Raw genomic sequence first — 27,588 nt, 5'->3', positions numbered from 1 at the left:
GTATAGAGGTTATCTGTCAGCTTGGGGCATCTATACATAGCCCAGTGTTTTTCTTCAGTGTCATGGCTCTTCCTGGAAGAGCAGCCAGGACAGTTGTTCCCTTTGTTCAATGGCTGCTGCTGTCCCCAAGGAGATCACTAAAAGAAGAATCGAGATGGCAACAGCAATGACAAAAAACCCAATGGGTCCAGAATCTTAGCTGAGGTTATAATCCAGTAGGTCTGCAAAACAACCTTGTCCTTGGTGTGATGACACTCCCTGGCACCACTGCAATCATTTCCCACTGCCATGACTAATTTATAGATGTTTTATATTTGTGAGAAGACGAATATGTGGGAGATATTGTACAGCGCTGATGTAAAGTGCAGCCATCTCCCACTTCCACCAATGTATCTTTAGTGTCAGTGTCCATTGTTAGCTAAACATTCTTTAATAAGATGTATTCAAATGCATAGTTTATGTTTTATGTATGTACTTGAGTGCATAAATGTGTATTATGTACATGACAGAGGAAAGGACATTCCGCTATAGAGTGTCACACATTAAACTCATATTTACTGTTTTATTTAACAATTTACATTATGAATTTTTTGTTGCACAATTCTGCTAAATTGAATAAATTGTTTGCCACACAATACCACAAGGTGGCACAAGGGTCTCTGATTCAGCAGCCTATTTCTGGCACATCCAGCTTACAGTATGTACAGACATGGGGGGATATTTTCCAAAGAGACATTGGAGAGAAGAAACAATGTTCTGCAATATTTACCTTTTTTAGATCAATTTATTGCTATTTCCCATTGAAATTTCTTTTGGTTTTTTTTTACAAAACACCAAATTTTTTTCATTTCTCCTTGAAAGATCAAAAAATGACATTGATATATAGGAAGAACTGATATTTTCAGAACAAGCAAGGAACATTTTATACTTGATTTGGATATCATATCAGAAACGTATTAAATATTTAAAACTATTTTAGTAAAATAACATGATTAAAACCACATAAATATGACATTTTTTATATTCAAAAATGCGGGAAAATTTTTTGGTATTAATTTAACACCAGACAAGTAAGTCTGTATATTTTCCAGTCTTTCAAGTGAAAGTGCTGGATTACCAGAAGTAGCCGACTTTTAAATAAATGAATACATTACAATGAAAAAAAAACACATTTTTTATACATCTTTTCAATGGAGAAAGTTGCAAAAATATAATGGAAAAAACACCACATTTTTTTCCAGTCTCGTTAATAAAATAAAAAAGGCGATCGATCACTGTTGAAAATATCCTCTATGTACCTGGAATCCCAAAACTATCAGTGCATCCCTGACTGTCCATCACTGCAGAATCACTATAAGTGTAGCACTGCACAATCACTATAATCTTAGCACTGCATAATCACTATACTTGTAGCACTGCAGAGTCACTATAAGTGTAGCACCCCAGAATCACTATACTCTTAGCACTGCATAATTATTATACTTGTAGCACTGCAGAATCACTATAAGTTTAGCACTGCACAATCACTATACTCTTAGCACTGCATAATCATTATACTTGCAGCACTGCAGCATCATTCTATACATAGCATCATAGAAGTATTGAACACACCCTGGTGAGTTCAGATGTCACCTGTCTCAAATACCAGGTAACAGATCTGACAGATACCATCATCTCTAGTGTTTCAGTGGAATGTGACACAGACAGGTGTTCCTCCTATGATGCTCCTGCCAACGAGGGGGGACACACCTACAAACTTGTCCTCACAGTGTGCCAGTCCGCAGAATCATACCTACACATGAGCCCTTCACTTGCTTGAGGGTCTTAGAAAGTTTTGTCAGGTGAGGTATTGTCTTTCACAGCAAATGTTTTTTACTCTGTTCCCCTGGCCCCAGCAGAGAAAGGGTTAACAGCAGCAAAGCCGCTTCCTGCCTGATCAGTATGGATGCAGAGTGACATCACAAGTCAGCCAGCAAAGGATGGGAATAATGAGGAGGAGGGGAGCCAGCACATTGTGTGTGAGTGTGTCTGGAGGCAGCCACGCACAGAGATCTGCAGTCACAATCCAGTTGCCCGGGCGCCTGGTCCCCCCGCTCTGACACAGCGCTATATGACTGTCACCAAGGTAAGTCAAGCCAACACAGATGCATGTGGGAGACAGAATAGCACAAGGAGGGGGAGAGAATGGGAGAGAGAGATAAAATGAGGGAGATACATAGAATGCGGCACTGGATGTGTGTCAGCATCCTCTCCATCTGGATAGATTAAGGGCTTTCTATCCAAAAGACCTCACTGGGGTAAAGAGTGTGTTTAATATGGCTGGGAAGTGCATTACATGGGATGTCGGAAGTCATAGTGTTTATACCCTTGGACTTTAGAGATTGTAGGAGTTTTCTGCAGCTCTGTACTCCCACAACGCTCTCACACACAACCATGCAACCAAGTACATAATAATCACCCACCCATCTAATCTGTTGGATCTATTCCAAGAAGCAAAGGATTAATCACATATTACTGCTTCCTATGTAGTGGTGTCTGACAGGCTCCCATAGCCCTCTACTTAATCCATAGACATCTGTAGAGAGAACACATGGATAGCCAACCAAACCCTTTATGCAACCTGCTGCTTAAAGCTTTGTGACGTTGGGGCGTGGGTGAGGAGTAGCTGAGTTACAAGGAGATACTTGTAAGCTTGACAGAAAGAGTTGATTCTAGTGAGGATGGCTGAGGAATGTACGTCAAAGTGTAGGGAAGAACGACTACATGATATCCGGAACATAACAGTGTGTAGGTGAAAGATGGCCAAGCTAAATTTAAGGAACATATGGCTGTTGATGGCATGTTTGCATGTAGACAGTATACAGGACAAGACAAATATTGTATACTAAAGCTAAAACAGAGTCAATTGGATCAGTTGTTGAGTGTAGGAGAAAAGTAGAGTATTTGGATAGATATGATGGTAGATAGGAACGTTGGGAGAGATATATTAAGAATCTATAAATGAATGTGAGGTCATTGGTAGTGAGGTTTGTAAGGGATAAATGTTGGTTTGTATACTGTAGATCAGGTATGGTTGAGTAGAAAGTATTGATTGTGACAGGTATGGTTGTATAGAAAAGTTAGTTGCAAATGAGAGCTACTGCAGTTACATGTGGTGGAGAGAACACTTTATTGCGAAAGACAGAGTTGATTAATAATGAGGCTTTGGTTGAAAGAGGTGTGGCTTGGGCGATGAAAAAGCTGGCTAATGGGATTAGGGATGAGGATAATTCAGACTCCATGGTAACTAGAGAGTAGCTGTAACTAAAACTAGAGAACTAGTAACTAGAGAGTTGTGCTGAAGAGGGCACCTGATTGATTGAGGTATAGGTGAGTGACAAGCTAGTTTATGTAGGTTTGGGTTGGGTGTACTGAAGAAAAGAACAGACTTAGGAAGGTATGATTGAGTATAGTGGATAGCAAAACTGGGATGTATGAATGCGTGAAATAGAGAGATGAGCTAGTTCAGTGATGTATAGATCATTATCATAATTTTTATTTATATAGCGCCACCAATTCCGCAGCGCTGTACTGAGAATTTTTATCACATCAGTCCCTGCCCCATTGGAGCTTACAGTCTAAATTCCCTAACACACACACACAGACACACAGACTAGGGTTAATTTTGTCAGCAGAAAATTAACATACCAGCATGTTTTTGGAGTGTGGAAGGAAACCGGAGCACCCGGAGGAAACCCATGCAAACACAGGGAGCACAGGAAACCGGAGCACCCGGAGGAAACCCATGCAAACACAGGGAGCACATACAAACTCCACACAGATAAGGCCATGGTCGGGAATTGAACTGAGGACTAGATGAGTACTAAGGAAAGAACAGCTGGTTCAGGGAGGGATGAATAGCTGTAAAAGAAAGACAAGTTGGTTCAGATTGGTGCGGATGAGTATAATGGACAAAGGAGATTTTTCATGGAAATATAGATGAGTAGAGTACAGAAGAACTGATTTAGCAATGTGTGGATCAGTATAGCGGAGAGACAAGCTGTTCAGAAAAATGTTAATGAGTTGAGCGAAGGACTGATTTGGGGGAGGTATAGGTTGTTGTACTGAAAAGACAAACTCATTTAGGAAAGCATGGAAGGTGTAGTGGAGAGAAGATATGGTTCAGGGAGGTATGGATCAGTATAATCAGAGATAAGCTGATTTAGAAAGGTTTGGATGAGTGTAGTGGAGAGATGAGCTGGTTCCAGGAGGAATGGATCAGTGTAATGAAGAGATGTGCTGAATCAGGGAGCTATGGATGAGTACAGTGAGGACATGAGCTGGTTAAAAAGATGTGGAGCTTTTTTTTCTTTTATACCATGTAAATGAAAAACTTTAATAAAAACCATTATTGAAAAACAAAAAGAAGATATGGAGCAGTCTAATGGAGAACTGAGCTGATTTAGAGTGCTATATATGTAGATGAGGCATGCAAAGGCATGCATAATGGAGAGAACAGCTGGTTTGGGAGAGAAGAGCTGATTCAGGGGTTTAATGGAGAGTGGTAATTTATGAAGTCAATCAAATTCAATTCATCAAATTTTATTTAGGTATGGAAGGGTGCAGTCAAGAAAATAGCTAGTTCTCACATGTATGGGCAAGTGTAATAGAAAGAAGAAACAAATATGTGTATTTTTGGATGAATGCACAGAGATAAGAAATATTTGAGGGAGGTATGGATGAGTAGTGGAGACAAGAGCTGATTTGGGGAAGTATGGATAAGTGTAGTACAGCCAGCCGGTTCACTGATAGACGGGTGAGTGTAATGGTGTAAGAGGAAATTTAGGGAAGTGTGGATTATTTAGTGGAGTGACAAGCTTGTCCAAGGAAGTATGGGTGAGTTCAGCAGATAAGATACCTCATTTAGGAGAGGTATGGATGAGTAGCAGATGCAAATGCTGATTTAGGGAGGTATGAATGAGCGTAATGGAGAGGTGACCTTGCCCAAGTAGTATGAGTGAGTGGGTCAGGCAGGTATGGATAAGTTTATTAGAATAAAGCTGATTTAGAGAGTTATTTATGAATGTAGTGGAGAGAAGATTGATTTGGGGTGATATGGAGGAGTGTAGAAGAGAATAGAGCTGATGTAGAAAGGTACAGTATGGAGGAGAGTGTTGGAGAATTGATTTAGAAAGGTATGGAGGAGTGTAGTGGAGAATAGAGCTGTTTCTTGTCACTATGGTGTAGTGTACTAGAGAACAGAGCAGGTTAGGACAGTTTTGGAGTAGTGTTGGGTAAAGATAAGCACACCCAAGAAGTTATGAAGGAAGGTAATGATCTCACTGAATCATATATGAGGCTATGGATCGAATATGGTTAAGATTATATGTTAGGCAAGATGAAATACGTTGGCTAATTTGAGTGGAGCTGGATAATAGTGAACAATAATTGTGCATTCATGAAAAACAGATGTAAACCTGACAAGTGCTACATTAAACCATTCCTGGACAATGCTAAATGGTGCTGGTGTTTAGTTTGCATTATGATGACTAATTGTACCATTTATATATTGATATCTTTGAAAGACAAAATTATATTTATGACTGCAGCTGGGCCATGGTAATGGATAGTTATAGCTGAATGACTGAAGAGAAGAAACAGACTAGGTTGATATAGGTGTGGATGAGGGTAATAGAAACAGGTGTGGGTTCTCCACTACACTTATCTGGAAATAATAAGGTTAATACTCAGAATATGCAAATTTGATGTTCTGCCCACAAGGCCTAGAGGGTCTAAGTTTTGTACTTTCAGCGCTAATAACGTCAATCCACAGCAGTCAGTCCATATAATTGCATGATATGTTAATTGCATGATTTACTGGTAGAACATAAAACATCACTTCTCACTACCTGCTGCACTCAGAGAGTTACAGGTTCTGCACGGTACTGGTGCCAGCGCCCTGCTGCACAATAACAGAAGAACAGGTTGATTTGAACAAATTAGGGACTTGGAAGTATGCCAAAGCACTTTGGGTGTGTTGTTTGCCTAAACAGCAATATATTCTTTATCAGTACCTCTCCTATAGTCTTCACTGATTCTTATCAAAGCTGTGTAAATGGTAATATAAAATAACCTACTTTTATGTGTTAGCTTTCATTAATTAATAGTAAAGAATTTCAGAAGTAGAAATACCCTCAGAGAGTCGTTTCTAGAGCCTTGCTGGAAAGTGAGAGAGGAGCAAAATCACATTAAAATGTTGTGGATTTTTTTGCAGCAGAACAGGCCATTTTGTAGAGGTGCAGTGATTTTATCCTCTCTACTGGAGAGGATATAGGGTGTTGTCCACTGCCACACCTATCCTGAGCACAGTCTGGTGACAGTGCAGAACAGATCTGTCCTACAAATGTCTGCGTCTCATCAGATGCCCCTTGGTACCATGCCATGAGCATCTCTGTATCACCCCATAGCTCTGTGTGTAAACGTGTAGAGAATGCTGCAGTAGGGAGGAACCTTATATTGCCAGTCTGCAGCAATCAGAGTAAGTGACATCACACAGGATACAGAGATCTATGGAAGGTGAGATGCGCTGCATGGATTATAGCACCACTGCGTTACTTCTGGTCTCTGACAGAACACTCAGGTCAGCAGCACATACATAACCCTTATCACTGCAAGCAAATAACTATGGAGAGACATCTAGTAGTGGATGGGTTACGGGGAGAGTTTACTGTCTCATATTTCAGCAGTGGTCAATATTTACATCCCAGACAAAATATTTTAGCTGCTCACATTTCTCCAATGACACCATGATGTAAACCTATCAAGCTGCGGGTTTGAAAAAGTGGAGATGTTGTCTATTGCAACCAATCAGATTCTAGCTTTAATTTTGTAAAATGTACTAAATAAATGACAGCTAGAATCTGATTGGTTGCAATAGGCAACATCTCTATTCTTTCAAACCTGCAGCTTGATAAATGTACCCCCATGTATTTCTTTAATGAGTTCTTGGTAGTTTAAACCTTATGCAGACAAGAAAAATAACATGCATGGGAAAGTAGCTGGTGGTTAAGCATTAACCATCAGACATCATTAGCTATGCATGACCTGCACATGGAAAAAAAACAATGCAGAGGTTCCAGTTAAATCTCCCTCTCTATTATAGGGTGATTTGAAGGTTGTTTTTTAAAGGAGTTCATTTTGGCAGCTTAATATATTTTCAAAAGCCAATAATAGATTACATATTTGAGAGTTGTGTGTTTGGGAGGTTTGGAGTGAATTGTTTGGAGGCAGAGAAAAAACACAGTTCCTTAAATTCCAAAATTCTGTTGTTGTTTCAGATGAAAGCAAAACATAACCTTCAGCAAGGAGGCAATGTAATTCCTACCTGACCCCATACTGACAAGAGATTAATCACCCAAATTACCCAGCCAATATTGCTATTTACTACATCTAGCTAGACATACCAGGCCTGATTTATTCACGGGCGTAAATGCCGATACGTGCCGTACTTTACTAAAGGTCTCATTGCGTGTGTCCAGAGCCAGGCCATACACCAGCAACGTGAAATCCATCTTCGGGCGCAAAGGACCCTAACTGCGGCCTGTGATTTCAGGGGCGGAATAGGTTGGGGACTGGACGTGTCCAACTACTCTTACAACAAATCATTTTCTTTTTCTTTTAAACCAATTTGCCACCCTTTCTATAGAATATGACCTCTCCATTACCTTTATTAATAACGTTGTCTCCCTACTACACCTTCCACAGTTCTCCGTGGTTTTCTTAAAGCCAGGTGCTAAATACATTTTATTGGCTCTTGCGGCAGCTGCCTGGCACTGAGTGCTATTACTCAGCTTACTGTATACAATTATACCGAAGTCCTTATATATCTTTGATTTGTCCAACATTATCCCATTTAAATGTGAAATTATCATACACGTTATGATGGTCTTGGTGCATTACTTTTTATATATCTACATTGATTCTCATATTTCTGTGTTGAGAGCTATCCATTGTTTAGTGTTATATGCTAACATATCCCTGTAATACTCCTGTAGCAACTTTAGTCCTGTATGAATATAACAACCCACTGCTTTCACCTAGTCCTATGTACCAATCTATAGAGTGACAATATTTTTTATAAGTGTGTGGTGGTCGAGTACTGATGGGAAATCCTTCCCTTACCTTGTCTCCCAGATACGAGTCAGGTTCTTTTCTCTTTTGGATATCCGGTGGTCAGGAGATAAATACTTCAATGAAAGGGACAAAGATTGGTCAAACAACTTGATTTTATTGAGAATGCGGTAAGGATAGTTTTGGTAAGCCACCGCGCCACTGACCCCTTCACCTCAATAGTAACGACAAAATAATGCGTCTGATCAGCATAGAGCACAATAGCATTTAACATATAACATACACCTGGTGAGTATAAGGCAGAATAACGATAACATCTTCAATACACATTGTCTAATAAGGCACCCTGGTAATCACAGTTACTACTTTCACGTTAACAATATCTGACTGGTGATGATGCAATAACCATCAATAATAACCCATCAAGACTCTTGCAGTCACTACCGCGCCCACTAGAGGGCTACTTCTTATTCAGGTGTTTGGGGTACCGTGCTATTCCCTATGGGTCAGGCGCCCCACTTTTAGCATCTACTGCTGAGTTAACTTGAATTACAGCGGTACCACTAACACTGAATGTCACACCTTCAATATTAATAAATCAATTCTTAGGTAAATCCCATAACATTAACATCATCTAAAACATTTGGTGCACCAATATTATCCCCGGTAACGTTACCATATTTTCGACTCAGTCCTGGGCTGACCTGTGCACAGGAATTTGGTAGTGTTCCAATGTCCTGCAGAGGTTTCCATCAAGGGTTAAGTATTATAGTAGAAAGCAGGGCTGTTGCTCATTTCAGCCACAAGATGGCGCTGTTCTCTCAACAGTCAATGAATCTCTATCAGCACATGTACTCTGCAGCAGGGTATAATGTCCAGATATCAGCACACACACACACACACACACACACAGGATATAGCTGAAACGACCGTCTTAATTGTTCCATGCAGCCTGTGTATAGGTATGATCTGGGGGAAAAGCTCTCACAATCCTTCCTTGTACAAGAATGCAATGTCAGTTTTGGATAGATTCTCTCATCACTCTTCCCTCTGACACTGGGGTGTGTGCAGTACACTGCAGGCTGAGGTTTTACCTTGAAAAGAGTTCTGTAGTTAGTGAATACTGTCTTTGGCGCCCCACTGCGTGTCCCCAGCTGTTCTCCGTCTGCTTTGCTGTTAATGTCACAGTTCTGGCAGCAGCTTATCTTCTCTCTGCTCGGTTGCACATCCTCCCCCTTGTTCCTTCTACCATGCTGCTCTCTCTCTCCTCCTTCCTGCACAACCTCTTCCTGTTACTCCCCCATCCAATCAGGGCCTTCATCCTCCTCCTGTCAATCACTCCTGGACACAAGTTTTCAGGAGCACAATTAACCCCTTGTAGCCCTGCGTTTTAAAAGCGTTTATGCACTCCTCTGTGCTGTTCAACAGGGCTTTGGGGTACCACAAGTGTCCTTAATTATAAGCAATATTGGTTTATCTATTGCTAAATTTAAAGGATACATCCACATTTAGTGGACTTTATGCATTTAACTTTATTATTATATCCTAATGGACATTTTTCATACATAAACAAAAATCCTTATTAGAATCGAATTACGTTAAATATATAAAATCCACTCAAATTGGACTTATCCTTTTACTGCCTTAGCACATGTGGGTGGATGCCATCTGGTCCAGGTGCTTTATCAGTCTTAATTTCCTTTAAATCACATTGCAATTTGCCTTGCGTTCGACCAATAATATGTAGCAGCTTTTTCCTTCGTTTGCAAACACAGGCAAAATGAAACTCATAATGTGAAAAACTAAGACTGACGTTCCATGAAGTTGACAACATCTCAAGGGCCATGTTTCAGAGCGTAGGACACATGGACTAGTCATAGATAAAACAAACACCAGTCATTGTGGCTTATTTAATAAGTAGTACAAGTGTACGACTTAATACATGTGTTCTTAGCCTTCTTAGGTCATGCTACTGGACAGCTAAATGCTAATAGATGATTGGTTGCACATCATTGCTTTTCATACCAAATTATATTAAATTCATAAACCTCATTCCTTGCTGTAGTAAACCTTTAGTTAGATTTTGTGAAATTTCCACAGAATGTAAATGGCTTTAAGTATAAAAGTGGATTCAATTAAGGAATACATTTTGGTGACACTGATCGTGATTCATTAAGGAAAGTAAAGCAAAAAAATGAGTAACTTTGAAGCTTGGCAAAACCGTGTTACAATGCAAGGGGTGCAAATGAGTTTATTATTTTGCACATAAGGAAAATACTGGCTGTTTTTTCATGTAGGACAAAAATACTTGATAGTTTTATTTTTAACTGACTTTAAAAGTTGATCTAGGACATGCTCTACCCCAATTATAAATCTGTCCCCACATTTTAAATTTACCTCCCCTTCAATACAACATGGTTTTACCAAGGTGCAAATTTACTTATTTATTTTGCTTTACTTTCCTTAATGAATTAGGCCCACTGTGCTTGATTCATTAAGGCATGCAAAACGAACTTAATGTGTGTATTTTTTTAAAAAAAAGCATGTGAAATGGTTATGCACAAGTCCGTATTCTACAAGGAGCGGATGTGACGATATGTGTGGTGATGACTATGGGTCTAGGTCCGCTCTGCTCTAACAGAAACATCCTATACATATGAGGAATATAAAGTCAGAAAAAGTCAGAAAAGGATGCACAGAAAAACACCTATTCAATTATTCAATAAATCTCACCTGTTAGCAATATAGTCATTAATGACAAAACATTTAAAAAAAGCTTTATTTTTTTTCCCATGAAAAAGATTTATTAGGATGTTATTGATGACTACTGTACATAAAAAAAAGGTGTTTACAGTTGTTCCTGATTGCAAACACATGTTATAGCACACAGTACATACTCAGCCGATATCACTAGTAATTGGCACTTACATGTGACCTGTAGCTGAAGCATGAGATACAGCGGAAACACAAGAATTGGACGCTGCTGCGTACACTGGAGCTTGGCACGCCCTTACTGTACATTGACTACCGGTAAACGCCTCTATCCCACTCGTTCGCTTCTTGAAATCATCAGCTGATGTAAGTGTCCTTTGTGCGCGAAGATGAATGGCAAGTTGCTGTGTTCTATGGCAGATGGTCCAGTTCTGGCCTGCGCAGTGTAATTATGCGCATTATATGCAACAAATCCAACAAATTTTGCTCATCAAAGAATCAGACCCATTATCAGGTATAACCCTTTTAAAATATATTTAAACATGAACAAAAATGCTGCTGTAAGACTAGTATAAATTTGTCCTGGTTTTCACATTTCTCAAAGTTTTAAGTAAAATTTAAGGTGAACAGACCAGTCCTCTCAGGTGCTGCAAGCTTTGAAAATGGATGTTTAGAGAAGGTTTTGACTGTCATACCCTGAATATTTATTTGTTTAAAATACTAGGGACTCGTCTACAGGAGATGCCTTGATATTGGCAGGTGAGCTTATCCCAACATAGCTATATTGTATAATTCTCCTATTTATGTATATGGTGACACAGTGATATATATATTGTTTGTGCTAGAGGCCGTACTATATATATAATTAGTGACTGAAGTGGGGGTGTATACGGTGGTATGCCATACCGCCATGTCTACTGCTTTTATTGTAAAGCTATTAAATTCCATTCACTTATATTTTCCTTAGTGCCTCTTCGACTACTGAATGTGCATATATTATATGTATATATAAATATATATATTATATTATATATATATATATTATGTATATATATATATTATGTATATATATATATTATATATATATATATATATATATATATATATATATATATATATATATAATCTTGATGACAGGAGATGAGACCATTCTGTAGCAATTTAATTTGATAGCTGTTGATCAGCTAATTATACAGGGGATAGGGGTAGCTCCATGGTTGGTATATGATTTCTTCACAAGCTGTAGCATAGTAAAGCCATGCAGCTCTTCTACCTTTTCTCAGGAGTTCTGGGGGTTTGATGGAAGGTCACTGGCATTGCATGATATTGCTAACATTACAGTTCGACTGACCAAAGCAATTACTATGACAGCTCACACTCATTATTTGTGACAAAAAGCGAAAAAAAAGGAGTTATTTGCCCCTGGACAAACCATGGTACAATGCAAGGGATGCATATGATTTTTTTTTTTTACACAATGAAAATACTGGCTGCTTTTTCATGTGGCACACAAATACTTTATAGATTTATTTTTACATTGAAATTTAAAGTTGATCTAGGACATGCCCTATTCCAACTATAAAACTGTCCCCACATTTTAAATTGACGTCCCCTTCCAATGCAACATGGTTTTGGCAAGGTGCAAATTTGCTCCTTTTGTTTCCTTTGCTCCTAACTCAGCTTTGGACCATATTTTGGTAAAGCGTAATTTTTCACGCTAACAAACTGATTAGCCGCCAGATAATCATGAATATTCTGGTAAACAGTAAGTTACCCCCACTTTTAGGATGGTTTAAAACATGATGGTCAAATTTTACAATAAACAATCACCTGTGTTTTTCCCTTTGTATTTTATAACCACAACTTTATGAATTCATTGAAAAGTAAAAGCGACAAATTAAGTGGCGAATTAATCAGAATAGCACTAGCAACAATTCACCCTGTAGTGAATTCAACTGAAGCAAGAGGCAATGAGGGTCCTGCTTACAAGAGCCCATAGTGAAGCGCAGACCCTCAGTATAGCAGGAGGTTATTTATTAGAAAAGCCGCTCTGACTACCGCTTCAGAAGATAATCTCTACCAGCTTTGTAGTTTATCAGATAAGCCTCTGAGAGATGGAGCTAGATGAGGGAGAACCATAGGTCAAGCCTTTTTGTTATGGCTAGACCCGATTCACCCAGTACTAATTCCACTTACTGATGGACTGCAGTGAATCACTGGGATACATTTGGAGTTTGAAAGCTCAGTGTAGGTAACTGGCACACATTCAGCTGAGCTGCGTCCAACTTTATCTCTGCAGATATTTTTTTTTTTATGCTACAGGGTCTGGAAATTTCCACTAGTTGGAAACAGAAAATCAACTTAAGAGGTCAAAGGAAAATGTATGCTGAAACAAAGAGGTAGCTGATTGGGAGACAAATTATTTGAACCACATTTTTTCAATGACTGATTGATGTTTTTCTCTTATAGTTATAAAGAACATACATCAGTTTCCAGACACACTACGTTTGTGGGCATTTAGAAGTAATGAAGGGCACCAGTGACACACAACTTAATTGGGAGTAGGCATTCTGATTGTCAGCTTATTCCAGGATAAAGGAATAGAGGTTGTGGGCTTTGTGGAGTATAAACAATATTTTACATTAATATGTTATATAACATTGGTATTAACAAGTACTGAAGACCATAGACTCTTGACCACAGGCATACCATATTCCAAGTACACTGCAAGGTTGCAGACAAAGCCATGGCCATGGGAGTGATGAATAGTAAACACTAGCAGCCAGGGAAAGGATTGTACTTATAAGGATCTGTACTGCCTGACCTGCTAATATATTGAACAATCAGTGCTTAAGTTCAGCCAGAAGGTGACAAGTGATACAGTCTAGGTACCACATGTGGGAAGATCCCACAAACACACTTCTTAGACCTAGATTTAGAAACCATAACTTAACAAATGAAAAAAAATAGTGCTCCCTTTATTGGTAGGCCATGGTGTACATTCATTGACAGGGTATATGACAAATCACCGTTCTGCATTAATCCGGGACACAGCCAACCTAGGACTGACATGTTGTGAGTGGTGGGAGGGGGGCTTCAAGGTGACTTTGGGCATATGTGACAAGTGGAGATTGGGTACAGCATATGTTACATATGCCCTCACCACTCTACCCTTCATACATACACTTCACCACTATTCTCCCCTTGTTATATCTATCCATCACCCTATAAGAAGGAGGGAGGGTGGTGGTCAAATGTGATAATAGGGACAGGGCAGTATTCATATGCGATAAGAGTGGCTGGATGGGGGGGCATATGGGACAAGAGGAGAGTGGAGGGCATATGTGGCATGAGGAGGAAGGGTTGGGGGCATAATGTGTAACAAGGGAAAGGTGGGGGCAAAATGTGTGACAAGGGAAGGTTGGGGGCATAATGTGTGACATGGGAAGGTTAGGGGAATAATTTATGACAAGGGAAGGTTGTGGGTATAATGTGTGGCATGGAAAGGTTGGGAGTATAAAGTGTGAAAAGGGAAGGTTGGGGGTACAATGTGTGACAAGGGAAGGTTGAGGGTATAATGTGTGACAAGGGAAGGTTAGGGGCATAATGTGTAACAAAAGAAGGTTGGGAGTATAATGTGTGACAAGGGAAGGTTGGGGGTATAATGTGTGGCATGGGAAGGTTGGGGCATAATGTGTGAAAAGGGAAGCATGGGGGCATAATGTGTGACAAAAGAAGGTTGGGAGTATAATGTGTGGCAAGGGAAGGTTGGGGGTATAATGTGTGGCATGGGAAGGTTGGGGCATAATGTGTGACAAGGGAAGGTTGGGGGTACAATGTATGACAAGAGAAGGTTGGGGGTACAATGTGTGACAAGGGAAGGTTGGGGATATAATGCGTGACAAGGGAAGGTTGGGGGCATAATGTGTGACAAGGGAAGGTTGAGAGTATAATGTGTGACAAGGGAAGGTTGGGGGTACAATGTGTGACAAGGGAAGGTTGGGGCATAATGTGTGACAAGGGAAGGTTGGGGGTACAATGTGTGACAAGGGAAGGTTTGGGCACAATGTGTGACAAGGGAAGGTTGGGGGCATAATGTGTGACAAGGAAAGGTTGGGGGCATAATGTGTAACAAGGCAAGGTTGGGGGCATAATGTGTGACAAGGAAAGGTTGGGGGTACAATGTGTGACAAGGGAAGGTTGATGCATAATGTGTCACAGGGGAAGGTTGGGGGCATAATGTGTGACAAGGGAAGGTTGGGAGTATAATGTGTGACAAGGGAAGGTTGGGGGTACAATGTGTGACAAGGGTAGGTTGGGGGTATGATGTGTGGCAAGAGGGGCATAATGTGTGACAAGGGAAGGTTGGGGGTACAATGTGTGACAATGGAAGGTTGGGGGTACAATGTGTGACAAGGAAAGGTTGGTAGTATAATATGTGGATAGGGAAGGTTGGGGCATAATGTGTGATAAGGGAAGGTTGGGGGCATAATGTGTGACAAGGAAAGGTTGGTGGTACAATGTGTGACAAGGGAAGGTTGGGGTATAATGTGTAACAAAGGTAGCTTGGGGGCATAATGTGTGACAAGGGAAGGTTGGGGGTACAATGTGTGACAAAGGAAGGTTAGGGGTATAATGTGTGACAAGCGAAGGTTGGGGTATAATGTGTGACAAGGGAAGGTTGGGGTATAATGTGTGACAAGGGAAGGTTGGGGGCATAATGTGTAACAAGGGAAGGTTGGGATAACAATGTGTGACAAGGGAAGGTTGGGGGTATAATGTGTGGCAAGAGGGGCATAATGTGTGACAAGGGAAGATTGGGGGTACAGTGTGTGACAAGGGAAGGTTGGGGCATAATGTGTGACAAGGGGAGGTTGGGCGTACAATGTGTGACAAGGAAAGGTTAGGGCATAATGTGTGATAAGGGAAGGTTGGGGGTACAATGTATGACAAGGGAAGGTTGGGGGTACAATGTGTGACAAGGGAAGGTTGGGGGCATAATGTGTGACAAGGGAAGGTTTGGGGTACAATGTGTGACAAGGGAAGTTTGGGGGCATAATGTGTGACAAGGGAAGGTTGGGGGTACAATGTGTGACAAGGGAAGGTTGGGGACATAATGTGTGACAAAGAAAGGTTGGGGCATAATGTGTGACAAGGGAAGGTTGGGGGCATAATGTGTGACAAGGAAAGGTTGGTGGTACAATGTGTGACAAGGGAAGGTTGGGGTATAATGTGTGACAAAGGTAGCTTGGGGGCATAATGTGTGACAAGGGAAGGTTGGGGGTACAATGTGTGACAAAGGAAGGTTAGGGGTATAATGTGTGACAAGCGAAGGTTGGGGTATAATGTGTGACAAGGGAAGGTTGGGGTATAATGTGTGACAAGGGAAGGTTGGGGGCATAATGTGTAACAAGGGAAGGTTGGGATAACAATGTGTGACAAGGGAAGGTTGGGGTTATAATGTGTGGCAAGAGGGGCATAATGTGTGACAAGGGAAGATTGGGGGTACAGTGTGTGACAAGGGAAGGTTGGGGCATAATGTGTGACAAGGGGAGGTTGGGCGTACAATGTGTGACAAGGAAAGGTTGGTGCATAATGTGTGATAAGGGAAGGTTGGGGGTACAATGTATGACAAGGGAAGGTTGGGGGTACAATGTGTGACAAGAGAAGGTTGGGGGCATAATGTGTGACAAGGGAAGGTTGGGGGTACAATGTGTGACAAGGGAAGTTTGGGGGCATAATGTGTGACAAGGGAAGGTTGGGGGTACAATGTGTGACAAGGGAAGGTTGGGGGCATAATGTGTGACAAGGGAAGGTTGGGGGCATAATGTGTGACAAGGAAAGGTTGGGGCATAATGTGTGACAAGGGGAGGTTGGGCGTACAATGTGTGACAAGGAAAGGTTGGGGCATAATGTGTGATAAGGGAAGGTTGGGGGTACAATGTATGACAAGGGAAGGTTGGGGGTACAATGTGTGACGGGAGAAGGTTGGGGGCATAATGTGTGACAAGGGAAGGTTGGGGGCATAATGTGTGACAAGGAAAGGTTGGGGCATAATGTGTGACAAGGGGAGGTTGGGCGTACAATGTGTGACAAGGAAAGGTTGGGGCATAATGTGTGATAAGGGAAGGTTGGGGGTACAATGTATGACAAGGGAAGGTTGGGGGTACAATGTGTGACAAGGGAAGATTGGGGGCATAATGTGTGACAAGGAAAGGTTGGGGGCATAATGTGTGACAAGGCAAGGTTGGGGGCATAATGTGTGACAAGGAAAGGTTGGGACATAATGTGTGACAAGGGAAGGTTGGGGGCATAATGTGTGACAAAAGAAGGTTGGGAGTATAATGTGTGGCAAGGGAAGGTTGGGGCTATAATGTGTGGCATGGGAAGGTTGGGGCATAATGTGTGACAAGGGAAGGTTGGGGGTACAATGTATGACAAGAGAAGGTTGGGGGTAAAATGTGTGACAAGGGAAGGTTGGGGATATAATGTGTGACAAGGGAAGGTTGGGGGCATAAAGTGTGACAGGGGAAGGTTGGGGCATAATGTGTGACAGGGGAGGTTGGGGGCATAATGTGTGACAAGGGAAGGTTGAGAGTATAATGTGTGACAAGGGAAGGTTGGGTACATAATGTGTGACAAAGAAAGGTTGGGGCATAATGTGTGACAAGGGAAGGTTGGGGGCATAATATGTGACAAGGAAAGGTTGGTGGTACAATGTGTGACAAGTGAAGGTTGGGGTATAATGTGTGACAAAGGTAGCTTGGGGGCATAATGTGTGACAAGGGAAGGTTGGGGGTACAATGTGTGACAAAGGAAGGTTAGGGGTATAATGTGTGACAAGCGAAGGTTGGGGTATAATGTGTGACAAGGGAAGGTTGGGGTATAATGTGTGACAAGGGAAGGTTGGGGGCATAATGTGTAACAAGGGAAGGTTGGGATAACAATGTGTGACAAGGGAAGTTTGGGGTTATAATGTGTGGCAAGAGGGGCATAATGTGTGACAAGGGAAGATTGGGGGTACAGTGTGTGACAAAGGAAGGTTGGGGCATAATGTGTGACAAGGGGAGGTTGGGCGTACAATGTGTGACTAGGAAAGGTTGGGGCATAATGTGTGATAAGGGAAGGTTGGGGGTACAATGTATGACAAGGGAAGGTTGGGGGTACAATGTGTGACAAGAGAAGGTTGGGGGCATAATGTGTGACAAGGGAAAGTTGGGGGTACAATGTGTGACAAGGGAAGGTTGGGGGCATAATGTGTGACAAGGAAAGGTTGGGGCATAATGTGTGACAAGGGGAGGTTGGGCGTACAATGTGTGACAAGGAAAGGTTGGGGCATAATGTGTGATAAGGGAAGGTTGGGGGTACAATGTATGACAAGGGAAGGTTGGGGGTACAATGTGTGACAGGAGAAGGTTGGGGGCATAATGTGAGACAAGGGAAGGTTGGGGGCATAATGTGTGACAAGGAAAGGTTGGGGCATAATGTGTGACAAGGCGAGGTTGGGCATACAATGTGTGACAAGGAAAGGTTGGGGCATAATGTGTGATAAGGGAAGGTTGGGGGTACAATGTATGACAAGGGAAGGTTGGGGGTACAATGTGTGACAAGGGAAGATTGGGGGCATAATGTGTGACAAGGAAAGGTTGGGGGCATAATGTGTGACAAGGCAAGGTTGGGGGCATAATGTGTGACAAGGAAAGGTTGGGACATAATGTGTGACAAGGGAAGGTTGGGGGTACAATGTATGACAGTGGAAGGTTGGGGGCATAATGTGTGACAAAAGAAGGTTGGGAGTATAATGTGTGGCAAGGGAAGGTTGGGGGTATAATGTGTGGCATGGGAAGGTTGGGGCATAATGTGTGACAAGGGAAGGTTGGGGGTACAATGTATGACAAGAGAAGGTTGGGGGTAAAATGTGTGACAAGAGAAGGTTGGGGATATAATGTGTGACAAGGGAAGGTTGGGGGCATAAAGTGTGACAGGGGAAGGTTGGGGCATAATGTGTGACAGGGGAAGATTGGGGGCATAATGTGTGACAAGGGAAGGTTGAGAGTATAAAGTGTGACAAGGGAAGGTTGGGGTACAATGTGTGACAAGGGAAGGTTGGGGCATAATGTGTGACAAGGGAAGGTTGGGGGTACAATGTGTGACAAGGGAAGGTTGGGGCATAATGTGTGACAGGGGAAGGTTGGGGGCATAATGTGTGACAAGGGAAGGTTGGGAGTATAATGTGTGACAAGGGAAGGTTGGGAGTACAATGTGTGACAAGGGAAGGTTGGGGCATAATGTGTGACAAGGGAAGGTTGGGGGTACAATGTATGACAAGGGAAGGTTGGGGGCATAATGTGTGACAAGGGAAGGTTGGGGGTATGATGTGTGGCAAGAGGGGCATAATGTGTGACAAGGGAAGGTTGGGGGTACAATGTGTGACAAGGAAAGGTTGGGGGTACAATGTGTGACAAGGGAAGGTTGGGGCATAATGTGTGACAGGGGAAGGTTGGGGGCATAATGTGTGACAAGGGAAGGTTGGGAGTATAATGTGTGACAAGGGAAGGTTGGGGGTACAATGTGTGACAAGGGAAGGTTGGGGCATAATGTGTGACAAGGGAAGGTTGGGGGTACAATGTATGACAAGGGAAGGTTGGGGGCATAATGTGTGACAAGGGAAGGTTGGGGGTATGATGTGTGGCAAGAGGGGCATAATGTGTGACAAGGGAAGGTTGGGGGTACAATGTGTGACAATGGAAGGTTGGGGGTACAATGTGTGACAAGGAAAGGTTGGTAGTATAATGTGTGGATAGGGAAGGTTGGGGCATAATGTGTGACAAGGAAAGGTTGGTGGTACAATGTGTGACAAGGGAAGGTTGGGGTATAAAGTGTAACAAAGGTAGCTTGGGGGCATAATGTGTGACAAGGGAAGGTTGGGGGTACAATGTGTGACAAAGGAAGGTTAGGGGTATAATGTGTGACAAGCGAAGGTTGGGGTATAATGTGTGACAAGGGAAGGTTGGGGTATAATGTGTGACAAGGGAAGGTTTGGGGCATAATGTGTAACAAGGGAAGGTTGGGATAACAATGTGTGACAAGGGAAGGTTGGGGGTATAATGTGTGACAAGGGAAGATTGGGGGTACAGTGTGTGACAAGGGAAGGTTGGGGCATAATGTGTGTCAAGGGGAGGTTGGGCATACAATGTGTGACAAGGAAAGGTTGGGGCATAATGTGTGATAAGGGAAGGTTGGGGGTACAATGTATGACAAGGGAAGGTTGGGGGTACAATGTGTGACAAGGGAAGGTTGGGGGCATAATGTGTGACAAGGGAAGGTTGGGGGTACAATGTGTGACAATGGAAGTTTGGGGGCATAATGTGTGACAAGGGAAGGTTGGGGGCATAATGTGTGACAAGGGAATGTTGGGGCATAATGTGTGACAAGGGAAGGTTGGGGGCATAATGTGTGACAAGGAAAGGTTGGTGGTACAATGTGTGACAAGGGAAGGTTGGGGTATAATGTGTGACAAAGGTAGCGTGGGGGCATAATGTGTGACAAGGGAAGGTTGGGGGTACAATGTGTGACAAAGGAAGGTTAGGGGTATAATGTGTGACAAGCAAAGGTTGGGGTATAATGTGTGACAAGGGAAGGTTGGGGTATAATGTGTGACAAGGGAAGGTTGGGGGCATAATGTGTGACAAGGGAAGGTTGGGATAACAATGTGTGACAAGGGAAGGTTGGGGGTATAATGTGTGGCAAGAGGGGCATAATGTGTGACAAGGGAAGATTGGGGGTACAGTGTGTGACAAGGGAAGGTTGGGGCATAATGTGTGACAAGGCGAGGTTGGGCGTACAAAGTGTGACAAGGAAAGGTTGGGGCATAATGTGTGATAAGGGAAGGTTGGGGGTACAATGTATGACAAGGGAAGGTTGGGGGTTCAATGTGTGACAAGCTAAGATTGGGGGCATAATGTGTGACAAGGAAAGGTTGGGGGCATAATGTGTGACAAGGCAAGGTTGGGGGCATAATGTGTGACAAGGAAAGGTTGGGACATAATGTGTGACAAGGGAAGGTTGGGGGTACAATGTATGACAGGGGAAGGTTGGGGGCATAATGTGTGACAAAAGAAGGTTGGGAGTATAATGTGTGGCAAGGGAAGGTTGGGGGTATAATGTGTGGCATGGGAAGGTTGGGGCATAATGTGTGACAAGGGAAGGTTGGGGGTACAATGTATGACAAGAGAAGGTTGGGGGTACAATGTGTGACAAGGGAAGGTTGGGGATATAATGTGTGACAAGGGAAGGTTGGGGGCATAAAGTGTGACAGGGGAAGGTTGGGGCATAATGTGTGACAGGGGAAGGTTGGGGGCATAATGTGTGACAAGGGAAGGTTGAGAGTATAATGTGTGACAAGGGAAGGTTGGGGGTACAATGTGTGACAAGGGAAGGTTGGGGCATAATGTGTGACAAGGGAAGGTTGGGGGTACAATGTGTGACAAGGGAAGGTTTGGGCACAATGTGTGACAAGGGAAGGTTGGGGGCATAATGTGTGACAAGGGAAGGTTGGGGGCATAATGTGTGACAAGGAAAGGTTGGGGGTACAATGTGTGACAAGGGAAGGTTGGGGCATAATGTGTGACAGGGGAAGGTTGGGGGCATAATGTGTGACAAGGGAAGGTTGGGAGTATAATGTGTGACAAGGGAAGGTTGGGGGTATAATGTGTGACAAGGGAAGATTGGGGGTACAGTGTGTGACAAGGGAAGGTTGGGGCATAATGTGTGTCAAGGGGAGGTTGGGCGTACAATGTGTGACAAGGAAAGGTTGGGGCATAATGTGTGATAAGGGAAGGTTGGGGGTACAATGTATGACAAGGGAAGGTTGGGGGTACAATGTGTGACAAGGGAAGGTTGGGGGCATAATGTGTGACAAGGGAAGGTTGGGGGTACAATGTGTGACAAGGGAAGTTTGGGGGCATAATGTGTGACAAGGGAAGGTTGGGGGCATAATGTGTGACAAGGGAATGTTGGGGCATAATGTGTGACAAGGGAAGGTTGGGGGCATAATGTGTGACAAGGAAAGGTTGGTGGTACAATGTGTGACAAGGGAAGGTTGGGGTATAATGTGTGACAAAGGTAGCTTGGGGGCATAATGTGTGACAAAGGAAGGTTAGGGGTATAATGTGTGACAAGCAAAGGTTGGGGTATAATGTGTGACAAGGGAAGGTTGGGGTATAATGTGTGACAAGGGAAGGTTGGGGGCATAATGTGTGACAAGGGAAGGTTGGGATAACAATGTGTGACAAGGGAAGGTTGGGGGTATAATGTGTGGCAAGAGGGGCATAATGTGTGACAAGGGAAGATTGGGGGTACAGTGTGTGACAAGGGAAGGTTGGGGCATAATGTGTGACAAGGCGAGGTTGGGCGTACAATGTGTGACAAGGAAAGGTTGGGGCATAATGTGTGATAAGGGAAGGTTGGGGGTACAATGTATGACAAGGGAAGGTTGGGGGTACAATGTGTGACAAGCTAAGATTGGGGGCATAATGTGTGACAAGGAAAGGTTGGGGGCATAATGTGTGACAAGGCAAGGTTGGGGGCATAATGTGTGACAAGGAAATGTTGGGACATAATGTGTGACAAGGGAAGGTTGGGGGTACAATGTATGACAGGGGAAGGTTGGGGGCATAATGTGTGACAAAAGAAGGTTGGGAGTATAATGTGTGGCAAGGGAAGGTTGGGGGTATAATGTGTGGCATGGGAAGGTTGGGGCATAATGTGTGACAAGGGAAGGTTGGGGGTACAATGTATGACAAGAGAAGGTTGGGGGTACAATGTGTGACAAGGGAAGGTTGGGGCATAATGTGTGACAAGGGAAGGTTGGGGGTACAATGTATGACAAGGGAAGGTTGGGGGCATAATGTGTGACAAGGGAAGGTTGGGGGTATGATGTGTGGCAAGAGGGGCATAATGTGTGACAAGGGAAGGTTGGGGGTACAATGTGTGACAATGGAAGGTTGGGGTATAATGTGTGACAAGGGAAGGTTGGGGGCATAATGTGTGACAAGGGAAGGTTGGGATAACAATGTGTGACAAGGGAAGGTTGGGGGTGTAATGTGTGGCAAGAGGGGCATAATGTGTGACAAGGGAAGATTGGGGGTACAGTGTGTGACAAGGGAAGGTTGGGGCATAATGTGTGACAAGGCGAGGTTGGGCGTACAATGTGTGACAAGGAAAGGTTGGGGCATAATGTGTGATAAGGGAAGGTTGGGGGTACAATGTATGACAAGGGAAGGTTGGGGGTACAATGTGTGACAAGCTAAGATTGGGGGCATAATGTGTGACAAGGAAAGGTTGGGGGCATAATGTGTGACAAGGCAAGGTTGGGGGCATAATGTGTGACAAGGAAAGGTTGGGACATAATGTGTGACAAGGGAAGGTTGGGGGTACAATGTATGACAGGGGAAGGTTGAGGGCATAATGTGTGACAAAAGAAGGTTGGGAGTATAATGTGTGGCAAGGGAAGGTTGGGGGTATAATGTGTGGCATGGGAAGGTTGGGGCATAATGTGTGACAAGGGAAGGTTGGGGGTACAATGTATGACAAGAGAAGGTTGGGGGTACAATGTGTGACAAGGGAAGGTTGGGGCATAATGTGTGACAAGGGAAGGTTGGGGGTACAATGTATGACAAGGGAAGGTTGGGGGCATAATGTGTGACAAGGGAAGGTTGGGGGTATGATGTGTGGCAAGAGGGGCATAATGTGTGACAAGGGAAGGTTGGGGGTACAATGTGTGACAATGGAAGGTTGGGGGTACAATGTGTGACAAGGAAAGGTTGGTAGTATAATGTGTGGATAGGGAAGGTTGGGGCATAATGTGTGACAAGGAAAGGTTGGTGGTACAATGTGTGACAAGGGAAGGTTGGGGTATAAAGTGTAACAAAGGTAGCTTGGGGGCATAATGTGTGACAAGGGAAGGTTGGGGGTACAATGTGTGACAAAGGAAGGTTAGGGGTATAATGTGTGACAAGCGAAGGTTGGGGTATAATGTGTGACAAGGGAAGGTTGGGGTATAATGTGTGACAAGGGAAGGTTTGGGGCATAATGTGTAACAAGGGAAGGTTGGGATAACAATGTGTGACAAGGGAAGGTTGGGGGTATAATGTGTGACAAGGGAAGATTGGGGGTACAGTGTGTGACAAGGGAAGGTTGGGGCATAATGTGTGTCAAGGGGAGGTTGGGCGTACAATGTGTGACAAGGAAAGGTTGGGGCATAATGTGTGATAAGGGAAGGTTGGGGGTACAATGTATGACAAGGGAAGGTTGGGGGTACAATGTGTGACAAGGGAAGGTTGGGGGCATAATGTGTGACAAGGGAAGGTTGGGGGTACAATGTGTGACAAGGGAAGTTTGGGGGCATAATGTGTGACAAGGGAAGGTTGGGGGCATAATGTGTGACAAGGAAAGGTTGGTGGTACAATGTGTGACAAGGGAAGGTTGGGGTATAATGTGTGACAAAGGTAGCTTGGGGGCATAATGTGTGACAAGGGAAGGTTGGGGGTACAATGTGTGACAAAGGAAGGTTAGGGGTATAATGTGTGACAAGCAAAGGTTGGGGTATAATGTGTGACAAGGGAAGGTTGGGGTATAATGTGTGACAAGGGAAGGTTGGGGGCATAATGTGTGACAAGGGAAGGTTGGGATAACAATGTGTGACAAGGGAAGGTTGGGGGTATAATGTGTGGCAAGAGGGGCATAATGTGTGACAAGGGAAGATTGGGGGTACAGTGTGTGACAAGGGAAGGTTGGGGCATAATGTGTGACAAGGCGAGGTTGGGCGTACAATGTGTGACAAGGAAAGGTTGGGGCATAATGTGTGATAAGGGAAGGTTGGGGGTACAATGTATGACAAGGGAAGGTTGGGGGTACAATGTGTGACAAGCTAAGATTGGGGGCATAATGTGTGACAAGGAAAGGTTGGGGGCATAATGTGTGACAAGGCAAGGTTGGGGGCATAATGTGTGACAAGGAAAGGTTGGGACATAATGTGTGACAAGGGAAGGTTGGGGGTACAATGTATGACAGGGGAAGGTTGGGGGCATAATGTGTGACAAAAGAAGGTTGGGAGTATAATGTGTGGCAAGGGAAGGTTGGGGGTATAATGTGTGGCATGGGAAGGTTGGGGCATAATGTGTGACAAGGGAAGGTTGGGGGTACAATGTATGACAAGAGAAGGTTGGGGGTACAATGTGTGACAAGGGAAGGTTGGGGATATAATGTGTGACAAGGAAAGGTTGGGGGCATAAAGTGTGACAGGGGAAGGTTGGGGCATAATGTGTGACAGGGGAAGGTTGGGGGCATAATGTGTGACAAGGGAAGGTTGAGAGTATAATGTGTGACAAGGGAAGGTTGGGGGTACAATGTGTGACAAGGGAAGGTTGGGGCATAATGTGTGACAAGGGAAGGTTGGGGGTACAATGTGTGACAAGGGAAGGTTTGGGCACAATGTGTGACAAGGGAAGGTTGGGGGTACAATGTGTGACAAGGGAAGGTTTGGGCACAATGTGTGACAAGGGAAGGTTGGGGGCATAATGTGTGACAAGGGAAGGTTGGGGGCATAATGTGTGACAAGGAAAGGTTGGGGGTACAATGTGTGACAAGGGAAGGTTGGGGCATAATGTGTGACAGGGGAAGGTTGGGGCATAATGTGTGACAAGGGAAGGTTGGGAGTATAATGTGTGACAAGGGAAGGTTGGGGGTACAATGTGTGACAAGGGAAGGTTGGGGCATAATGTGTGACAAGGGAAGGTTGGGGGTACAATGTATGACAAGGGAAGGTTGGGGGCATAATGTGTGACAAGGGAAGGTTGGGGGTATGATGTGTGGCAAGAGGGGCATAATGTGTGACAAGGGAAGGTTGGGGGTACAATGTGTGACAATGGAAGGTTGGGGGTACAATGTGTGACAAGGAAAGGTTGGTAGTATAATGTGTGGATAGGGAAGGTTGGGGCATAATGTGTGACAAGGAAAGGTTGGTGGTACAATGTGTGACAAGGGAAGGTTGGGGTATAAAGTGTAACAAAGGTAGCTTGGGGGCATAATGTGTGACAAGGGAAGGTTGGGGGCATAATGTGTGACAAGGAAAGGTTGGGGGTACAATGTGTGACAAGGGAAGGTTGGGGCATAATGTGTGACAGGGGAAGGTTGGGGCATAATGTGTGACAAGGGAAGGTTGGGAGTATAATGTGTGACAAGGGAAGGTTGGGGGTACAATGTGTGACAAGGGAAGGTTGGGGCATAATGTGTGACAAGGGAAGGTTGGGGGTACAATGTATGACAAGGGAAGGTTGGGGGCATAATGTGTGACAAGGGAAGGTTGGGGGTATGATGTGTGGCAAGAGGGGCATAATGTGTGACAAGGGAAGGTTGGGGGTACAATGTGTGACAATGGAAGGTTGGGGGTACAATGTGTGACAAGGAAAGGTTGGTAGTATAATGTGTGGATAGGGAAGGTTGGGGCATAATGTGTGACAAGGAAAGGTTGGTGGTACAATGTGTGACAAGGGAAGGTTGGGGTATAAAGTGTAACAAAGGTAGCTTGGGGGCATAATGTGTGACAAGGGAAGGTTGGGGGTACAATGTGTGACAAAGGAAGGTTAGGGGTATAATGTGTGACAAGCGAAGGTTGGGGTATAATGTGTGACAAGGGAAGGTTGGGGTATAATGTGTGACAAGGGAAGGTTTGGGGCATAATGTGTAACAAGGGAAGGTTGGGATAACAATGTGTGACAAGGGAAGGTTGGGGGTATAATGTGTGACAAGGGAAGATTGGGGGTACAGTGTGTGACAAGGGAAGGTTGGGGCATAATGTGTGACAAGGGGAGGTTGGGCGTACAATGTGTGACAAGGAAAGGTTGGGGCATAATGTGTGATAAGGGAAGGTTGGGGGTACAATGTATGACAAGGGAAGGTTGGGGGTACAATGTGTGACAAGGGAAGGTTGGGGGCATAATGTGTGACAAGGGAAGGTTGGGGGTACAATGTGTGACAAGGGAAGTTTGGGGGCATAATGTGTGACAAGGGAAGGTTGGGGGCATAATGTGTGACAAGGGAATGTTGGGGCATAATGTGTGACAAGGAAAGGTTGGGGGCATAATGTGTGACAAGGAAAGGTTGGTGGTACAATGTGTGACAAGGGAAGGTTGGGGTATAATGTGTGACAAAGATAGCTTGGGGGCATAATGTGTGACAAGGGAAGGTTGGGGGTACAATGTGTGACAAAGGAAGGTTAGGGGTATAATGTGTGACAAGCAAAGGTTGGGGTATAATGTGTGACAAGGGAAGGTTGGGGTTTAATGTGTGACAAGGGAAGGTTGGGGGCATAATGTGTAACAAGGGAAGGTTGGGATAACAATGTGTGACAAGGGAAGGCTGGGGGTATAATGTGTGGCAAGAGGGGCATAATGTGTGACAAGGGAAGATTGGGGGTACAGTGTGTGACAAGGGAAGGTTGGGGCATAATGTGTGACAAGGGGAGGTTGGGCGTACAATGTGTGACAAGGAAAGGTTGGGGCATAATGTGTGATAAGGGAAGCTTGGGGGTACAATGTATGACAAGGGAAGGTTGGGGGTACAATGTGTGACAAGAGAAGGTTGGGGGCATAATGTGTGACAAGGGAAGGTTGGGGGTACAATGTGTGACAAGGGAAGTTTGGGGGCATAATGTGTGACAAGGGAAGGTTGGGGGTACAATGTGTGACAAGGGAAGGTTGGGGGCAT

The 27,588-nt window shown here is 43.8% G+C and overlaps 1 protein-coding gene across 2 annotated transcripts in view; it reads left to right on the top strand.

The window, feature by feature from the left end:
* Positions 1-1,978: 1,978 nt before the first annotated feature.
* Positions 1,979-27,588, top strand: part of CORO2B (coronin 2B) — a 61,218-nt gene continuing 35,608 nt past the window's right edge. The window contains exons 1-2 of one of the 2 annotated variants that reach the window (XM_075207563.1): positions 2,053-2,125; positions 8,173-8,279. Coding sequence is in view for 1 of the 2 variants with exons in the window: in XM_075207562.1 (XP_075063663.1) it covers positions 2,111-2,125 (15 nt within the window). In the remaining variant the exon portion in view is untranslated. Of the gene's footprint in view, positions 2,126-8,172; positions 8,280-27,588 lie in introns of both variants that reach the window. The other variant, XM_075207562.1, reaches the window with a different exon arrangement.

Source organism: Mixophyes fleayi, chromosome 4, assembly GCF_038048845.1.
Source record: "Mixophyes fleayi isolate aMixFle1 chromosome 4, aMixFle1.hap1, whole genome shotgun sequence".
NCBI lineage: Eukaryota > Metazoa > Chordata > Amphibia > Anura > Limnodynastidae > Mixophyes > Mixophyes fleayi.
This window is presented reverse-complemented; position numbering and strand designations above follow the sequence as displayed.